The sequence below is a fragment of the Struthio camelus genome, chromosome 2 (assembly GCF_040807025.1).
Source record: "Struthio camelus isolate bStrCam1 chromosome 2, bStrCam1.hap1, whole genome shotgun sequence".
Classification (NCBI taxonomy): Eukaryota; Metazoa; Chordata; class Aves; order Struthioniformes; family Struthionidae; genus Struthio; species Struthio camelus.
Window position 1 is genome coordinate 80,748,463 of NC_090943.1, and position 13,317 is coordinate 80,761,779.

The window sequence follows — 13,317 nt, forward strand, 5'->3', positions numbered from 1 at the left end:
ATTTTATAAAGTAGGCTGTATGCTCTAATAGCCTACTTTAAAAAAGATGGTGACTGAGGAATGGTAGTAAAGCTAGCATTAATGAGCATCAGATATTAATCCATAAAATAATGGTACACAACACGAAATGGTGATGCCCTTGTTACAGGATGGCATGGTACCAAAAGTTTATAGATGTTGAAAATACGATTGAACAAATTAATGGGAGAAAAATCCACAAGGATTAATTGGTGCAATGATATTGTGGCACAGGAGCGCTAAGGTGTTCTGCTGGAGCAGGTGATGATATACTGAGGAAGTATTGCTGCAAGTATCTTTAACCTGTTTCTATACCCCTCCTAAGGCATCCATTGGTGGCTGGTGCTGGAGATGGGATACTGGGCTACTTGAATGTTGGGTCTGACCTAGCATGGCCGTTGTTACACGTTTAATGTATACTTTGTCAAGTACACTCAGCTAAAATAAATCTAGTTTTGTTTCACCTGTTGTAAAATCTAGTTTTGTTGTTTCACCTGTTGTAAAATCTAGTTTTGTTGTTTCACCTGTTGTATTTGTTTTAATTTGTGGTGCAGCACAAGTAATTTAAAGTTAGCTTGGGCTTATGCTTGCTTTGGATTAAAGTATTGGCCTTCCACAGCAACACTCACAGTATTGAGAGGTCTTTATGAGTAACTTAAAATTACACTGTCTTTAGTTGCCTGTTTCCATGACGTATGATATTGTGAGACCTTCCTTTGCCTATCTCTTGGTTCACTGAAAGTTCAGATTTTTTTCCTGGTGGTAAGTTTATTTAAGAAACCAGGCAAAAAGGGGAGTACCTGTGATCCTTTCCAAATGAGGCTATACTCAAAAAAGGATTTTTACCATGTTTCTGTTTCTTTATGCAGGTCGCATCTACAAGTGCTTGTTTACTGGCTCTGTGAGCTCGCTACTGACACTGCCGTTAGATATGCTGTCAACGTAAGTACCTGGCTAGCTTGATACAGATTACTTCTCCAGTCAGATAACTACGAAGATGATTGCTTTGAAAGTTAGGGTCTCTTTCTTCCAGCTATGCTTTTTGTTTTCCATTATCTTACACTAGCTGCTGCCTGTTTCCTCTGCTCAGCAGGAAGCATGGTCATCTATTTACAGTGCAAATCATTTCACTTTGAAGTTCGGTTATTCAGGATGCTTGGAGAGAACTAAGTTTATGAAGTGGGCTCTGGTTAATAGTTTCCTATGAAAGATTTATATTTGAGGTCAAAAAATGTCACATGGTAAAATTTACATTTAATCATTTTAAAAAATTCCTTTAAACTGTTCTGAAATCTTGAAAAAATCATTATAGCAGATGCCTTATAGTAGAATATTAATATATATTAGCATACATATTAGTATGTTAATGTGACACTGTTTGCTTTGTTACATTTTTTTATTTTGAATTTAATCCTAACCATGCTGAATCTCTTAGGTGATGAGAATTTATTTGATTGCTTTCTGTCTCACAATTAAATTTTAATGCTACATCTGCTGTATACTGTTGAATATTGTCCATCTTAGTCTTTTAATCAGTATCTTGTATAGAATCAGTAAATGCTAACACAATAGTGTTTCGGGCTTATTTTTAATTTTTCATCCTCTTGGACCTGAGGGACTGAAATTAAATTTGATTTTAATTTTTTACTAATGGAGAGAGATGCTCACTTGGAGGCTGGTAAAAATCATATTTCTCCTGTGATCCTCCACTAAGCATAGACTGGAATTCTTGAGTTTCATGAGAAGAATCCAAAATTTTACAACTGAACATAAAGCACCTCATCTCATCTCATGTCTTCTACAGACTACTAAATTAGAATCTGTACTTGGGAAATAAATAAAGGGCTTTGATATGTGTGTAATTTTAACGGCACGTGAAGCTTTACTTCGACATACCTCTCTTGACAGAGTTGGTTTCAGTAGCCTCTGTGTCTGTCTTTCCCTTGGGCTTTGTTCTTGTCCCTGTGGTATTCGCTGTGCTGTGTCGGCACAAACATTTGTGTGGCTGCATGGGGAGCCAGGCTGAAAGTACTTGGGGGATGGCAGGGTATTTCTTATTTATTTTAAAAGCTTATTCTAGCTAATCAGTTCTCTGAAGAAATTCACTGCGTAGTCGCACAGCACAGGTCTTGGATTATTAGTACAAGGAGTGGGAACAAGGGGGAAGGAATAAGGATGAGGGTTGCTGAACTTTGTTTTGCTACTGCTTTAAAATTACTTAAGACTTGTTAGATCAGGGTTTTTGGAAGTATAGAGTGGAAGAGGTAATGTCTGGGTTCAAAGGCTGGAATGTAGACCAATCAAAGGCAAACCCTGCACTGTCATTTGGTTAGGGTAGCTGAGCAGATAAAATATTTCAGTGAACTAGGTATTATGCATTTTGCTACTTTCTGCTTCATACCCTTCTCAGATGCCATATGTTTAAAAAAAAAACAACAAACTGTCATCGTGTCACCAATTTACTTTTCATTGTTTGATTTATTTTACATTTTCCTCTTTGCTTCATATATTATTTCCAAACAGCCTCTTCATTAAGTCTTGAAGATTTGTTTTTTACACTGTCGCTTAATATTTTAATATTTTGCCTTCATTTTTAATTTTTCAAAGTAATGTCAGTTTGTGTGGAAGTAGATGATTGAGTCATTGTAAGTGGGATGGTACTGGAAAGAAAAATTAATGCTTTAAAATAGGCCTTACACTGAAGCAGATCTGTATTCAACTCCCAGAAGAACCAAGCTTGTTCAGTATAGCAATTTCATTTACTTAGTGACTATGATGTTTCCTTTCCTATTTTTGAAGTTTGTTTTTCCTGAACTACTCTTGAAGCTTTTCTTCATAACGAGTCAGATCCTGTTTTTGCAGGAATATTTCTGTTTAAACAGTAGTAATTTCACAAACCACACCAAAGGGGAATAAAGCCTTTTCCAAATGAGTGTTTATCTTGGCACTCAACACCATTCATATGCATGCATTTACAGCTTTCCTGCAAGAAATCTTTTTTTGAACAGATTTTTAAAAACTAAATACAAATTACATATAAGTACTTTCTTCATGTGGGCAGACAGATAAATTTAGCTTTTCACACAAATACCGTTTTATTTGTTGATTTGGACAAGGAGGGGCTGTTCATTGTAATTAACAATGAGTTTAATTTTAATAAGCAAAATATATGTCACTGATGATTTCACTCTTTTTAACAGGGAGAATTTACTGGCTGACTGTTTGCAGGGTTGTTTTGTTGTGACATGCACTCTATGTGCTTTTATCAGCCTTGTTTGGTTACGTGAACAGATCGTCCATGGTGGAGCACCGCAGTGGTTAGAACAAAATCAGCAACAGCCACTCAATGGGGCGGGCCAACAAAATGAGGTAAAGCTTAACTGCTCAGTAGTTGAAAATAAATTTTAGAAAAGCTATGCCTGTGAATAAATGTTACCAGAACCCAATATTAATATCGTTTTTTATTGAAGGGTATCTTTATTTGTATGTTAACAGAAGTTGAACATATTCCATATCTAAAATCAGTAACATCACTGTTTTGTTCCAAAATGTTCTTGAAGTTCTATAAAAACAAACGTTAATGGATTTTTTTTTTTTTAGAATAACTTGTGTCAAATAACCTTCACATTGTGTAGAGTCTTACGACTATTACAGGTTTATATCTTTACACTTTTTGAGGAGAAAAAACTGAATTGTCAGCTGTGGTAAATGAAGATACGTGGCGGTTTATTTTGTCATTTTCATAAAGTATCTCAGTAATTTGTGAAGTAACAGTTCAGTGCTCTATAAACAATTGGAGGGTCTGTGGAATACCTACAGATAGACTAGCACTCATTGGCTGTGTTACGTTATAAAAGCATAGAAATGTACACCCTTTTGTGTAATGGTCTACATCAATGTTTGCAGTAGCTGCAAAATTTCTAATACGTTCCATCCATGATTTAAGACAGAGTTTGAATCATCTCTGTTACAGTATGTTTTGAAATACTGTAAATTTTAAGTGCTGTAAGCCTTCCCCCTCAGCACCCTCCCCCTCACTCTGTTAGTGCTTACAGGAGTTTCGGGCAGAAGAAGAAATAATAAAAGCTATGTGTCCCCAGGGGTAAAATACTACAATTTTATTTTCTTTTCTGATAAATGTCAGCTTTTTAAAGACAGAAATACAAATCCTCAGCGTAATGAGTTACTTCGGTTGCCTGTATGTTACTGTCTCTCTAATACAATGCCAGTCTTCATCAGGATCGAGAGTATTCCCCTCTACTGAGCACTGGAGGGACCGCATCTGGAGTGCTGTTTCCCTTTCTGCGCTCCCCAGTACAAGAGAGACACGAACATAGTGGAGCAAGTCTAGCGAAGGGCCACAAAGATGATCAAGGGATTGTAGCCCCTGACATACTAGGAGAGGCTGAGAGAGCTGGGATTGTTCAGCCTGGAGAAGAGAAGGCTCAGGGGAGATCTTATCAATGTGTATAAACACCTGATGGGAGGATGTAAAGGAGATGCAGCCAGACTCTTCTCAGTGGTAGCGAGTGAGGCGATGAGAGGCAGCGGGTACAAATTAACATATAGAGAACGGGCACAAAATAATATATAGAAGTTTCACTTAAACACAACTAAAAGCTTTTTTTACTCTGAGGCTGAATTGAAAACCAGAACAGGTTGCCCGGAGAGGTCTTGGAGTCTTCAGAGTGGGATGTATTTAAAACCTGGCTGGAAATGGCCCTGGAAAACCTGCTCTAGCTGACCCTGCTCTGAGTGGGGGGCAGGATTAGACTACACGATCTCTAGAGATCTTTAAAACCTCAACTATTCTATGACTCTGTGAAGAAGTCTGAATGTTTATCTTGCTCTTTAAAGAGAGTTCTTATTCCCAAATGTAATGCTTATCTAAAAAAGTTACATTTTTAACATTATAATATATGTTCTTTCTGGACAGGGGTCAAAGTACAGCAAGAATGTAATCAATTTAACTGAATACTAAATCTTGTTTCTGCAGGCTCAGGCTGTTGCAAATGGAGATGTTGAAAATGCTATGCTTGATCAACCTGCTAACCCAGCTGCTGAGAACGTAGTTGTAGGTGAGAACCCTGACATTCAAGAAGAACAGGTAGATGAAGAGGAAGAAGATAACGAAGATGAAGAAGATGCTGTAGTAGAAGATGCAGCAGATGCAAATAATGGAGCACAAGGTAACAGGTGACTCAAAACAGTAATGTTCTTCTAATTTTTTTTGTTAGTAGAGATGAAACCATTGTTGAAAATAGCTGTCATAATTCAAGGAAACTATTTGAGTAGGTTCCCACTTCAGCTTACTTATTGGCTTTGGTTTTGCAAAGTTTATATGTTTGTTTCAGACGCAGAAGCATTTGCTTGCTGAAAAGCTGTTGGCAGTCATGAGTTCTGCACTTAGTTATGCTATGCTCTTAGTCTTTTTGTTGGTTTAAAACGTGACATGGAGAGTTTACGTCTTGTCTTGGGTGAGTTTGACAGCTGTACAAATGGTCATTGTCTCCTCAGATGACATGAACTGGAATGCTTTGGAATGGGATCGTGCAGCAGAAGAGCTTACTTGGGAGCGAGTAAGAATCGTTTTCTTGCATTATTTGAGTTTTCTCTCAGGCTTGTACTTGACTTTTAGTGTTACTATGTTGAACTCCATCTGGGATAGATTCTGAAAGTCTTGTCTAGTGTGAAAACTGACAGTGAGAGGCTTTACTGACTTAAAGTAATTAAAATACTACTATTACTCACGGACTATAAAAAGAGCATTTATTTGATTTTTTGAAATGCAGTAACAGCTTAAAACATCTTTTGGTAGAGACCTTTCTGATGTCTTCAACTTGGCCAAGTTGAGAAGTGAATTGCAACTTGCACTGAGGACGCAAGGGCCGATCAGGAGCGCATAGGTGTTAACTTTTATATAGTTCAATATTTAGTTTTTGTACCTGTGGAAGCATCCAACAAACTGAAGGAAAGAGAACCAGAAATTCTTGCTGAGTGCTTTATTTGCATACTTACAAAAGACAAGGCAAATGTCTTTTTTAAAGAAGATAGAAGATTCCAATGTAATGTTGTTCCTATTTTTATGGATCGCAAGTTCCGTTATTATAACTTGAGATATGTGTACACTGTAGTCATAGCAAGTTGTGTAGAGACTGGAGAGCTGCTTTTTAACCAGCAAAGTGGAATACCAGAAGCAGCGAACATATGGTTTGTTCAAAACTCGGTGCATGCTGCGCCCTGGAAGTAGATGCAGCAGCTTTGTATGATTTATCGTTGTCACTAGCGCCCAAGCTACATAGTTACAGACCTAGTCCCTCTGTTCCTAGGCTATGATGCAGTCATAGCCTTGACTGTAGTGCAGAGGAACAGTTTTCATTGTGAGGACACAGTCATGCTGTGTTTTATATCTAATGCTATCTGGTTAGTTTGTTTGGAAAGGTATTTAGTGCAAAAGGGCATATATAATTTCAAGTTTCTGAACCCAAATTGTGTATCTCCAGAGGAAAGTTTCATATTTCTGAACCAATTTATGTGCTGGGAAATGTTGAAATATTCCTGATTTAAAATGTTCTGATGCCTATCCATGAATATAGAAGTCAACGCCAGTAAACTCGCATAACCGTTTCTGATGCTATATGCTGGCAGAGACAGCAGACGTTTAGTGGGCGTTTAGTCTAAAAAGTGGAATAGGCTTTTCAGTTATGCTGTCTGGTGAAAATAATACGCGAGCTTTCTGAATTTTCAGAAATACTCGCTTCTTATTTTACTTGGTTAAGTAGGTACAGTTTTAATATCTTAGAACTTTAGCACAAAACTCTGGTATAAAATAGCATTGAACCTGGTATTTCATAGCATTAATCATGGGTTATAAGTATCTGAATTGGCATAATGGAATATTCTTGAAGTGAGGAGAAAGAGTTTTTGGAATAGATTTTCTGTTCTGTGTACGCTTTCTATGACAGCTGTTAGTGATGGAGGATTTGTTTACTGTCTTCCCTAGCTGTAAACCAATTCCTGTTCTAAACCTAAAACCATACAGTATAGCAACGTTATCCAGTTATTAGTTGCCGTTATGCATTGAAGTTGAGATTTTAACCTTCCACTTTTCTCAGTGAAACATAAAGTAATGTTTTGCAGCTAGCAAAATGTTTGCTCTGATTGTGTAATTCAGAACTGTTTTATTAGTGTTTGGAAATAGCAGTTTAGTCACTAAAATCTCTTGAGAATGTGAAATCTCTCTTGGTTAGAGTCTTCAAATCCTTGAGAGAAATAGCTTATAAGTTAAATTGATTAAGCATTTAGTTTGCTATATTAGAATATCTTAATACACCTGTATTCAGTATGTGTATTATTGCCTTTGAATAACTGAGTTGGCTGTGTAGAACGAGAACTTAGTTCCTGCGTTTATCTTTAAAAAATTGTCTGTTGGTCAAGCAGTAGAAAAGTGTGTTGACTCTATTGGACATTAAAAATTGGACTGCAAAAAGTTACTGTGAGGCTTATTTTATATATGATGCTTACCTTTCTCTGAGTGAATAAACTTACATTTCTTCTCCTCTTAGATGCTTGGGCTCGATGGATCTCTGGTTTTTTTAGTAAGTGAAATCCTGCATTTTAAGATTTTTTTTTTTTCTTAAAAAAGAAGCCTACTGTAGAAAAACTTTTTAATGAGATCTCTTTATTTGAAATTCTTATTAAAATGTGTGTATCACTCAAAATTAAAGAGATTTTCTTTGTCGAATGTGGCATTATGTTCAAGCAAGTTGTCTTAAGTTTAGGATTTTCAAGTAGTACAGTATAGTACTCCCTAGAATATTTTCCCCTCTTACATATGCTTTTAATTAGTACCAGTGTTAAATCTTCTTGAAAGTCTTCCCAATAGTGGGTCTGTTTAGTGGAGCACATATCTTTTAAATTGGTTTCAAAAGCTTTTTGATTTAGATGTTTTAGCAAAGTTCTCCTAGAAAGTCCATTGACTTCTTAACTTTTGTCCATGACTGAATCCATTTTGATCATCTCCCTGACAAACCCCTGTGTATCGTGCACATCATCTAGTGGGCTTTGGTGCAGCTATTGGAAAGTTTCTCTCCGCTGCCCATTGTACGTGGTTGTTGGAGTTCTCTAGCTCTGGCTTGAGGGGAGGGGGAGAGCAAACGCAAAAAGCTAATGGCAATGAAACTTTAACCCATCACAGCTACGTTCATCAGAAATCATTTGTCAGGCCTCTTATTTTAAAAATAGAAGTCTCTTCTATTTTAAAGGGAAAAATATTTATGCTCTCTTGCAGCTATGTAATTTTTACTTTATTTTATTTGTGAAAGAACTGGTCTGTTTTCTTAAATATTAACGTGTTTATTAGCTACTGGAGTGGTTAAATGTCTCATGTTTGAAATATGTTTCATGTTTTAATTTAATGTCTCGTATTTGAAATAAAATAGCCTAGTCTGTCATTAGTAACTGTCATTACTATTAGACTGAAAGGAATTAAAATTCCAGAGTACTTTTGGATGGGTTCATCAGCTTAGCTAAAAGAAATATAAAAAAAAAAAAAAAGAGTGCTATCAGTTTTGTTAACAAGTTTCTTGCTACAAAGTCTAATTTTTAAAAGTTCAGAAGAACGTTTCTCATTTTTAGAAGAAATATCCACATACGTTTCATGTAACTGTTTTTAAAGGTAGAACTTTGTTGTTGCTGGTCTTAAAAATAAAAGCTTGCTATTACAAAATAAGAATGATAGAGCAAATTCATGTGCTCTTACCCAGCGGAGTGCCCGTGAGCGCAAACAGATGCTCTCATAATCTCTCTAGCATGTTTTAGTCTGGATTATACAAGTTTCATAGCTCTGACATTAGATGTGCAGATTTTGGGAATCATATGCAATTGAAATTAGATATAAAAGTTAATTCACTTAAGTGATTGATATTTATGTACGGTTTCCTTGTCTTCTCCCTCTCTCCCTCCCCCATACTCTTTGCAGGAACATGTCTTTTGGGTGGTATCTCTAAATACGTTGTTCATACTCGTGTTTGGTAAGTGTGATTTGCTCTTAGTTTTAAAAATGCCTTTCTTTGATGAGGGAAAATGCAGGTTAATTTTAAGGCTGTTCTTATTTCTCTCAGTATAAATGGGGTTCTGACTTTTAGAAACAGAACCATAAATAAACTGAATAGGAATAATAAATCTTCTGACTTTGTTCTTCAAGTAAATAGTACTGCATCCAGAATACATAATTTAAAGAAAAATACTCATTATAATGGTGATTATGGTTTAAAACAGGAAGTATAGTAAAAACTTAATGATATCAGCCAGATCACAGGAAGTAACACTTTTGGAATAATACTGAAAGATAAAACTCTTGGAATTCCATTTATGAACAATTGCAACACTTTCAGGGATGAGTGGGCTAGTTTCTGTCCTTACAGTTCTCGCTAGAAACAGTTAAATCACTTCTGCCATCAAGAGTCCATTTTCGGGACTCCTGAAATGTTTTCTGCTTGCATTATGTTGGATAAACTTGCGTTTCTCCTCCCTTTGACTGGAAAAAGGGGGGTAACAGATTAAAATACATACGTATCTTTTTTTCAAGATCCTTCTGAGTGGCAGTAGTTAAAGCATTAGACCGTGATTCAGCTTCGGTTCTGTTTGTACCGCAGACCTGAGCTGTTGAGTGACACTGGCCAATAACATCTATTCCCTATGCCTTTGATTTTGCCGGTTTCACTACTGACAGAAGCTTCTGGACTATAGTGCTCGAGCTTATCGCTGTTGTTGGTTTGACACAACTGCATGCAGAAGCAGCATTGCAAAACACTTCAGAGAAGATGAATCTTTCTTGAAGAGTGACAGGAGACAAAATTTCACTTGCTTTAAATTACTAGTTTAGGGAGAGATTGGTTATGTAGCTTTCATGTTTTGAGTGACCTTTCTTGGCAAAGTTTTAGAGCTTTAAAAACTGAAGCCATACTTTAGATAGGGAACTTTGCCTGGCAAAATGATACTTGCAATGTCAGAGCAGTGATTTGAGCGTTTAGTTGCTGAAACAAATCAGCAAATCAAAAGAAAATTAGAAGACTCATACTGGCTTTTTGATTCAATAAAAACTACATTTTTTCTAATATTAGAGTTGAAAAATACTTGAATTATTTCCTTCTGGTAATTTCCTTCTGGCTTACAGATTAAATTCAGTTAATTATCAGAGGAAAATTAAGGTATTTTCAGCTGCCATAATATTAGGCTTTTTTAATAAGTAGATAATAATTTCAGAATTTCTAAATCCTTGATTTGAATTCAACTTAAACAGTGAAATTGTTTGGAATGGTAATCTTAAGTGAAACATTAACTGCTCAGTGATTATGTCATAAGTCTGACTCTCTGATGAGCCAGAATAGTTAATAAGGTTGTCATGTAGATGTTTTTTCTGTAGCTCTAAGTGCGTTTTGCAAATGGGGAAACTAAAACGTGTAGAAGAGAAGGAGAGTGACTTTCCCAAGCAAGCAGGAGATCTGGGAATTTAATTCGTATCTCCCAAGCACGTTCCTGGTATTTTTTCACTAAGTGATGCTTGCCAAACCTGCAATTGGTTATTAGTAATTGCAGCCCAGGTGAGTTCAAACTGTGGTCTAGAAACATCACAGGAAGTACTTTCTAGAAGATAAAACAGAGGGAAAGAAATTGGGATTTGAATTACTAGTCCAGAAATTTTCCTGTGATGTTTTCATGGACAAGTTAGTTAAATACTGATTAAATCATATTTTTGTTGCTTGTTGTAGTACTCAGAGGAGTATATATTCCTTTGTGCTTTTTCTTAGAAGGGATCTATTAATCTCTTTTTAAAGACATTTATTTAAAAGAACCCTGATCTTTAATCTCATAAAACTGTTAAAATAAGAAGGATGCAACTTTTCAGATGAGTCTGCTGTCTCTAGGAGTTGTGCATGTGTGGTTTTCTTTGTTCTGAAGAATGAAGGCTGTTTCTTCCTTTGTTCTCCCTGTCCCCCTGGAGTTGTTCTTGGAAGTGAACTCTCTTCTCCCAAACTTGCTCTTGTTCTCACTTGCCATGAGGAGCTCAAGGTCTCCCCTTATCTTTAATGTTTTTGCCCTCCCCAGTAACCACCGATGCTTTGAAAGGGGCTTAGATTAAGACTTTCTTGCCGTTGCTTAGGGTGGTGCAAGGTACAGCCTTTTGTATGCTGGTCATGTGGAGATGAGGAGGTGGTGGAAAATCAAGCTTTTCATTTGAGGATTGTAGTTAGTCCACAATAGTCCCCATGGTAGCTAATTGTGATAGTGAAGGGAATGGAGGTGCAAATTAGCGTTTGCCCGTTACTGCTGCTCCTTTACTTCCCTTTGGCTTCCTCTACTGTAGGAAGGTGAGGTTGAACTCTGTAATCCTTTGTAGCTCTATTAGGAGTGTTCTCATGCAGTGTTCCCCCAGAGTGGAGAAAGCGCTCTGCTTTTGACTTTATTCCTCCTGAAACTTCAGAATTGGGGAGAGTCAGTTCTCGGGAATGGTGTCACTTCCTGACACAGTCATTCAGGTAATTGGGACTTCCTGATTGCTCCTCATCCTGATCCCTTCATTGGAGCGTTGTCTTTCTCCCTCTTGTCTTTTCCCTTTGTAGACTTCTTTAGGGCTTGCGGTTTTCAGTTTCTAGCCTTTGTAGTCTTGAGAATTAGAGTACTAAAGCTGATACCTTACTGAAGCGATTCCTGTCCAACCAAGATGTAAAATGGCCACCCCTTTCACTGCTTGTGAAGGAAGGAGTACACAGACAGGTTCCTGCAGCGCTGTGTGACTGAAACCAACCTCGTATGCAAGACAGAGAAGTGGAATTGATTTACACACAGCAAGATGAGCTAAGAAGGAAAAGACTCTTCTTTTAGTAGTTTTAATTTGTAATGTTTGGATTTGGAGTGCCTTTGACTTTCATTGTTTGTGATATGATAGAAATATAACACTTGCAAATATTTGCATGGAAATTGCTGAGGAGTAAAATAATTACTGTGTTATAATACACAACCTGCAAATAAGATTCCGGTGAGCATTTTTCATGGCTTTTTTTTTCTCCCCTTCTTTCCACTTACATTATGCAGCATTTTGTCCTTACCACATTGGTCACTTCTCCATTGTTGGCCTGGGTTTTGAGGAATATGTAAGTACTGTTTTATAATTTCAAGATATAAAAGTTGCTTCAATTTGTGTAATTGAAAATGTTTAAGATCCTTTCACTTTTAGTCTTAATCACAAAAGTAACCTGGAAAATCTTTTGCCTTTTTTTTTTTCCTCTTTAAACCCCCTTTGTAATCTGTGCTTAAAATTTTTTTCTCTCTCCCATCTCCTCTATTGTTTAAACTTCCAGTAAGCTTTCCTCCTTTGACAAAAAAAATGTGTGTATGGTTTTAACAATGTCTTGTTCCTGATGCATTTTTAATTTGTGTAGTGAGTACTTTTCATGGTTGATGATAGTAGATAATGAAGACTAGGAGGTAGTGTAAGAGGACACCTTTTGTTTCATATGCAGAGGTCATTTCATGTTTAACGAAAGCCATTATTTGTTGTCTTTTGTAAATGTAAAGGTTTCTAATCTTGCTGGAGATACCAAAGAACTAATGTATTAAAATATGTAAAAACTAAAGAAACTTGTTATTCTTCTTGCAGAGCTGAAATTTGGACTCTGCCTTATCTACACGAAAAGGAACTGCAGTCACTTAGGCTGATAAATCTTTTCTTTCCTCCAGGTTCAAGCATCTCACTTTGAAGGTCTGATTACAACTATAGTTGGATATGTGCTGCTCGCAGTGACTTTAATTGTTTGTCATGTATCCTTTTGTCAGCAGTTACCTGGTCCAGATATTACATGTAAATAGTCTTTCTGGCTACATATCGGGGAGGCACAGAAATGATGCAGAGACAGCCAGGTTACCGTTTTGCTCTATTCTTTTGGTGAAATTAAAAGAAAACCTCTTTTCTGTTTTTGGGATCTTTTTAAGTCGTCAATGGGACTGCATTCTTCAAAACACTTTGACATGTTTAACAGCACAAAATGGTAAGCTGTTAGGAAAGTTTAAAGGCATTCTTGCAAGCCTCTAGCTAAATTTTGAACAGCTAGCCAGGAGTAGTAGCATGTGGAACCATTGTTCTTTCCTCCCTGTCCTTATACTCTTGCTGTGGGCTAGGTAGTTGCAGCAAAAAGGGAAATAGGACTATAAAAAGGCTTAGAGTATGACGGGAAGTTTGCTTGCATCTTTTTGATTCTGTTAAATCTTTAGTGTGCAGATTATTTTAGTTTCTCTTCT

General features: G+C 36.7%; 1 protein-coding gene across 8 annotated transcripts in view; it reads left to right on the forward strand.

Annotated features, from left to right (window-relative positions):
• Positions 1-13,317, forward strand: part of MARCHF6 (membrane associated ring-CH-type finger 6) — a 56,777-nt gene that overhangs the window by 20,418 nt on the left and 23,042 nt on the right. For all 8 annotated transcript variants that reach the window (XM_068931408.1, XM_068931411.1, XM_068931410.1 and 5 more), the window contains exons 5-12: positions 888-960; positions 3,219-3,387; positions 5,015-5,207; positions 5,536-5,597; positions 7,584-7,616; positions 8,999-9,050; positions 12,115-12,173; positions 12,760-12,840. In XM_068931408.1, coding sequence (XP_068787509.1) covers positions 888-960; positions 3,219-3,387; positions 5,015-5,207; positions 5,536-5,597; positions 7,584-7,616; positions 8,999-9,050; positions 12,115-12,173; positions 12,760-12,840 — 722 coding nt within the window. The remainder of the gene's footprint in view (positions 1-887; positions 961-3,218; positions 3,388-5,014; positions 5,208-5,535; positions 5,598-7,583; positions 7,617-8,998; positions 9,051-12,114; positions 12,174-12,759; positions 12,841-13,317) is intronic.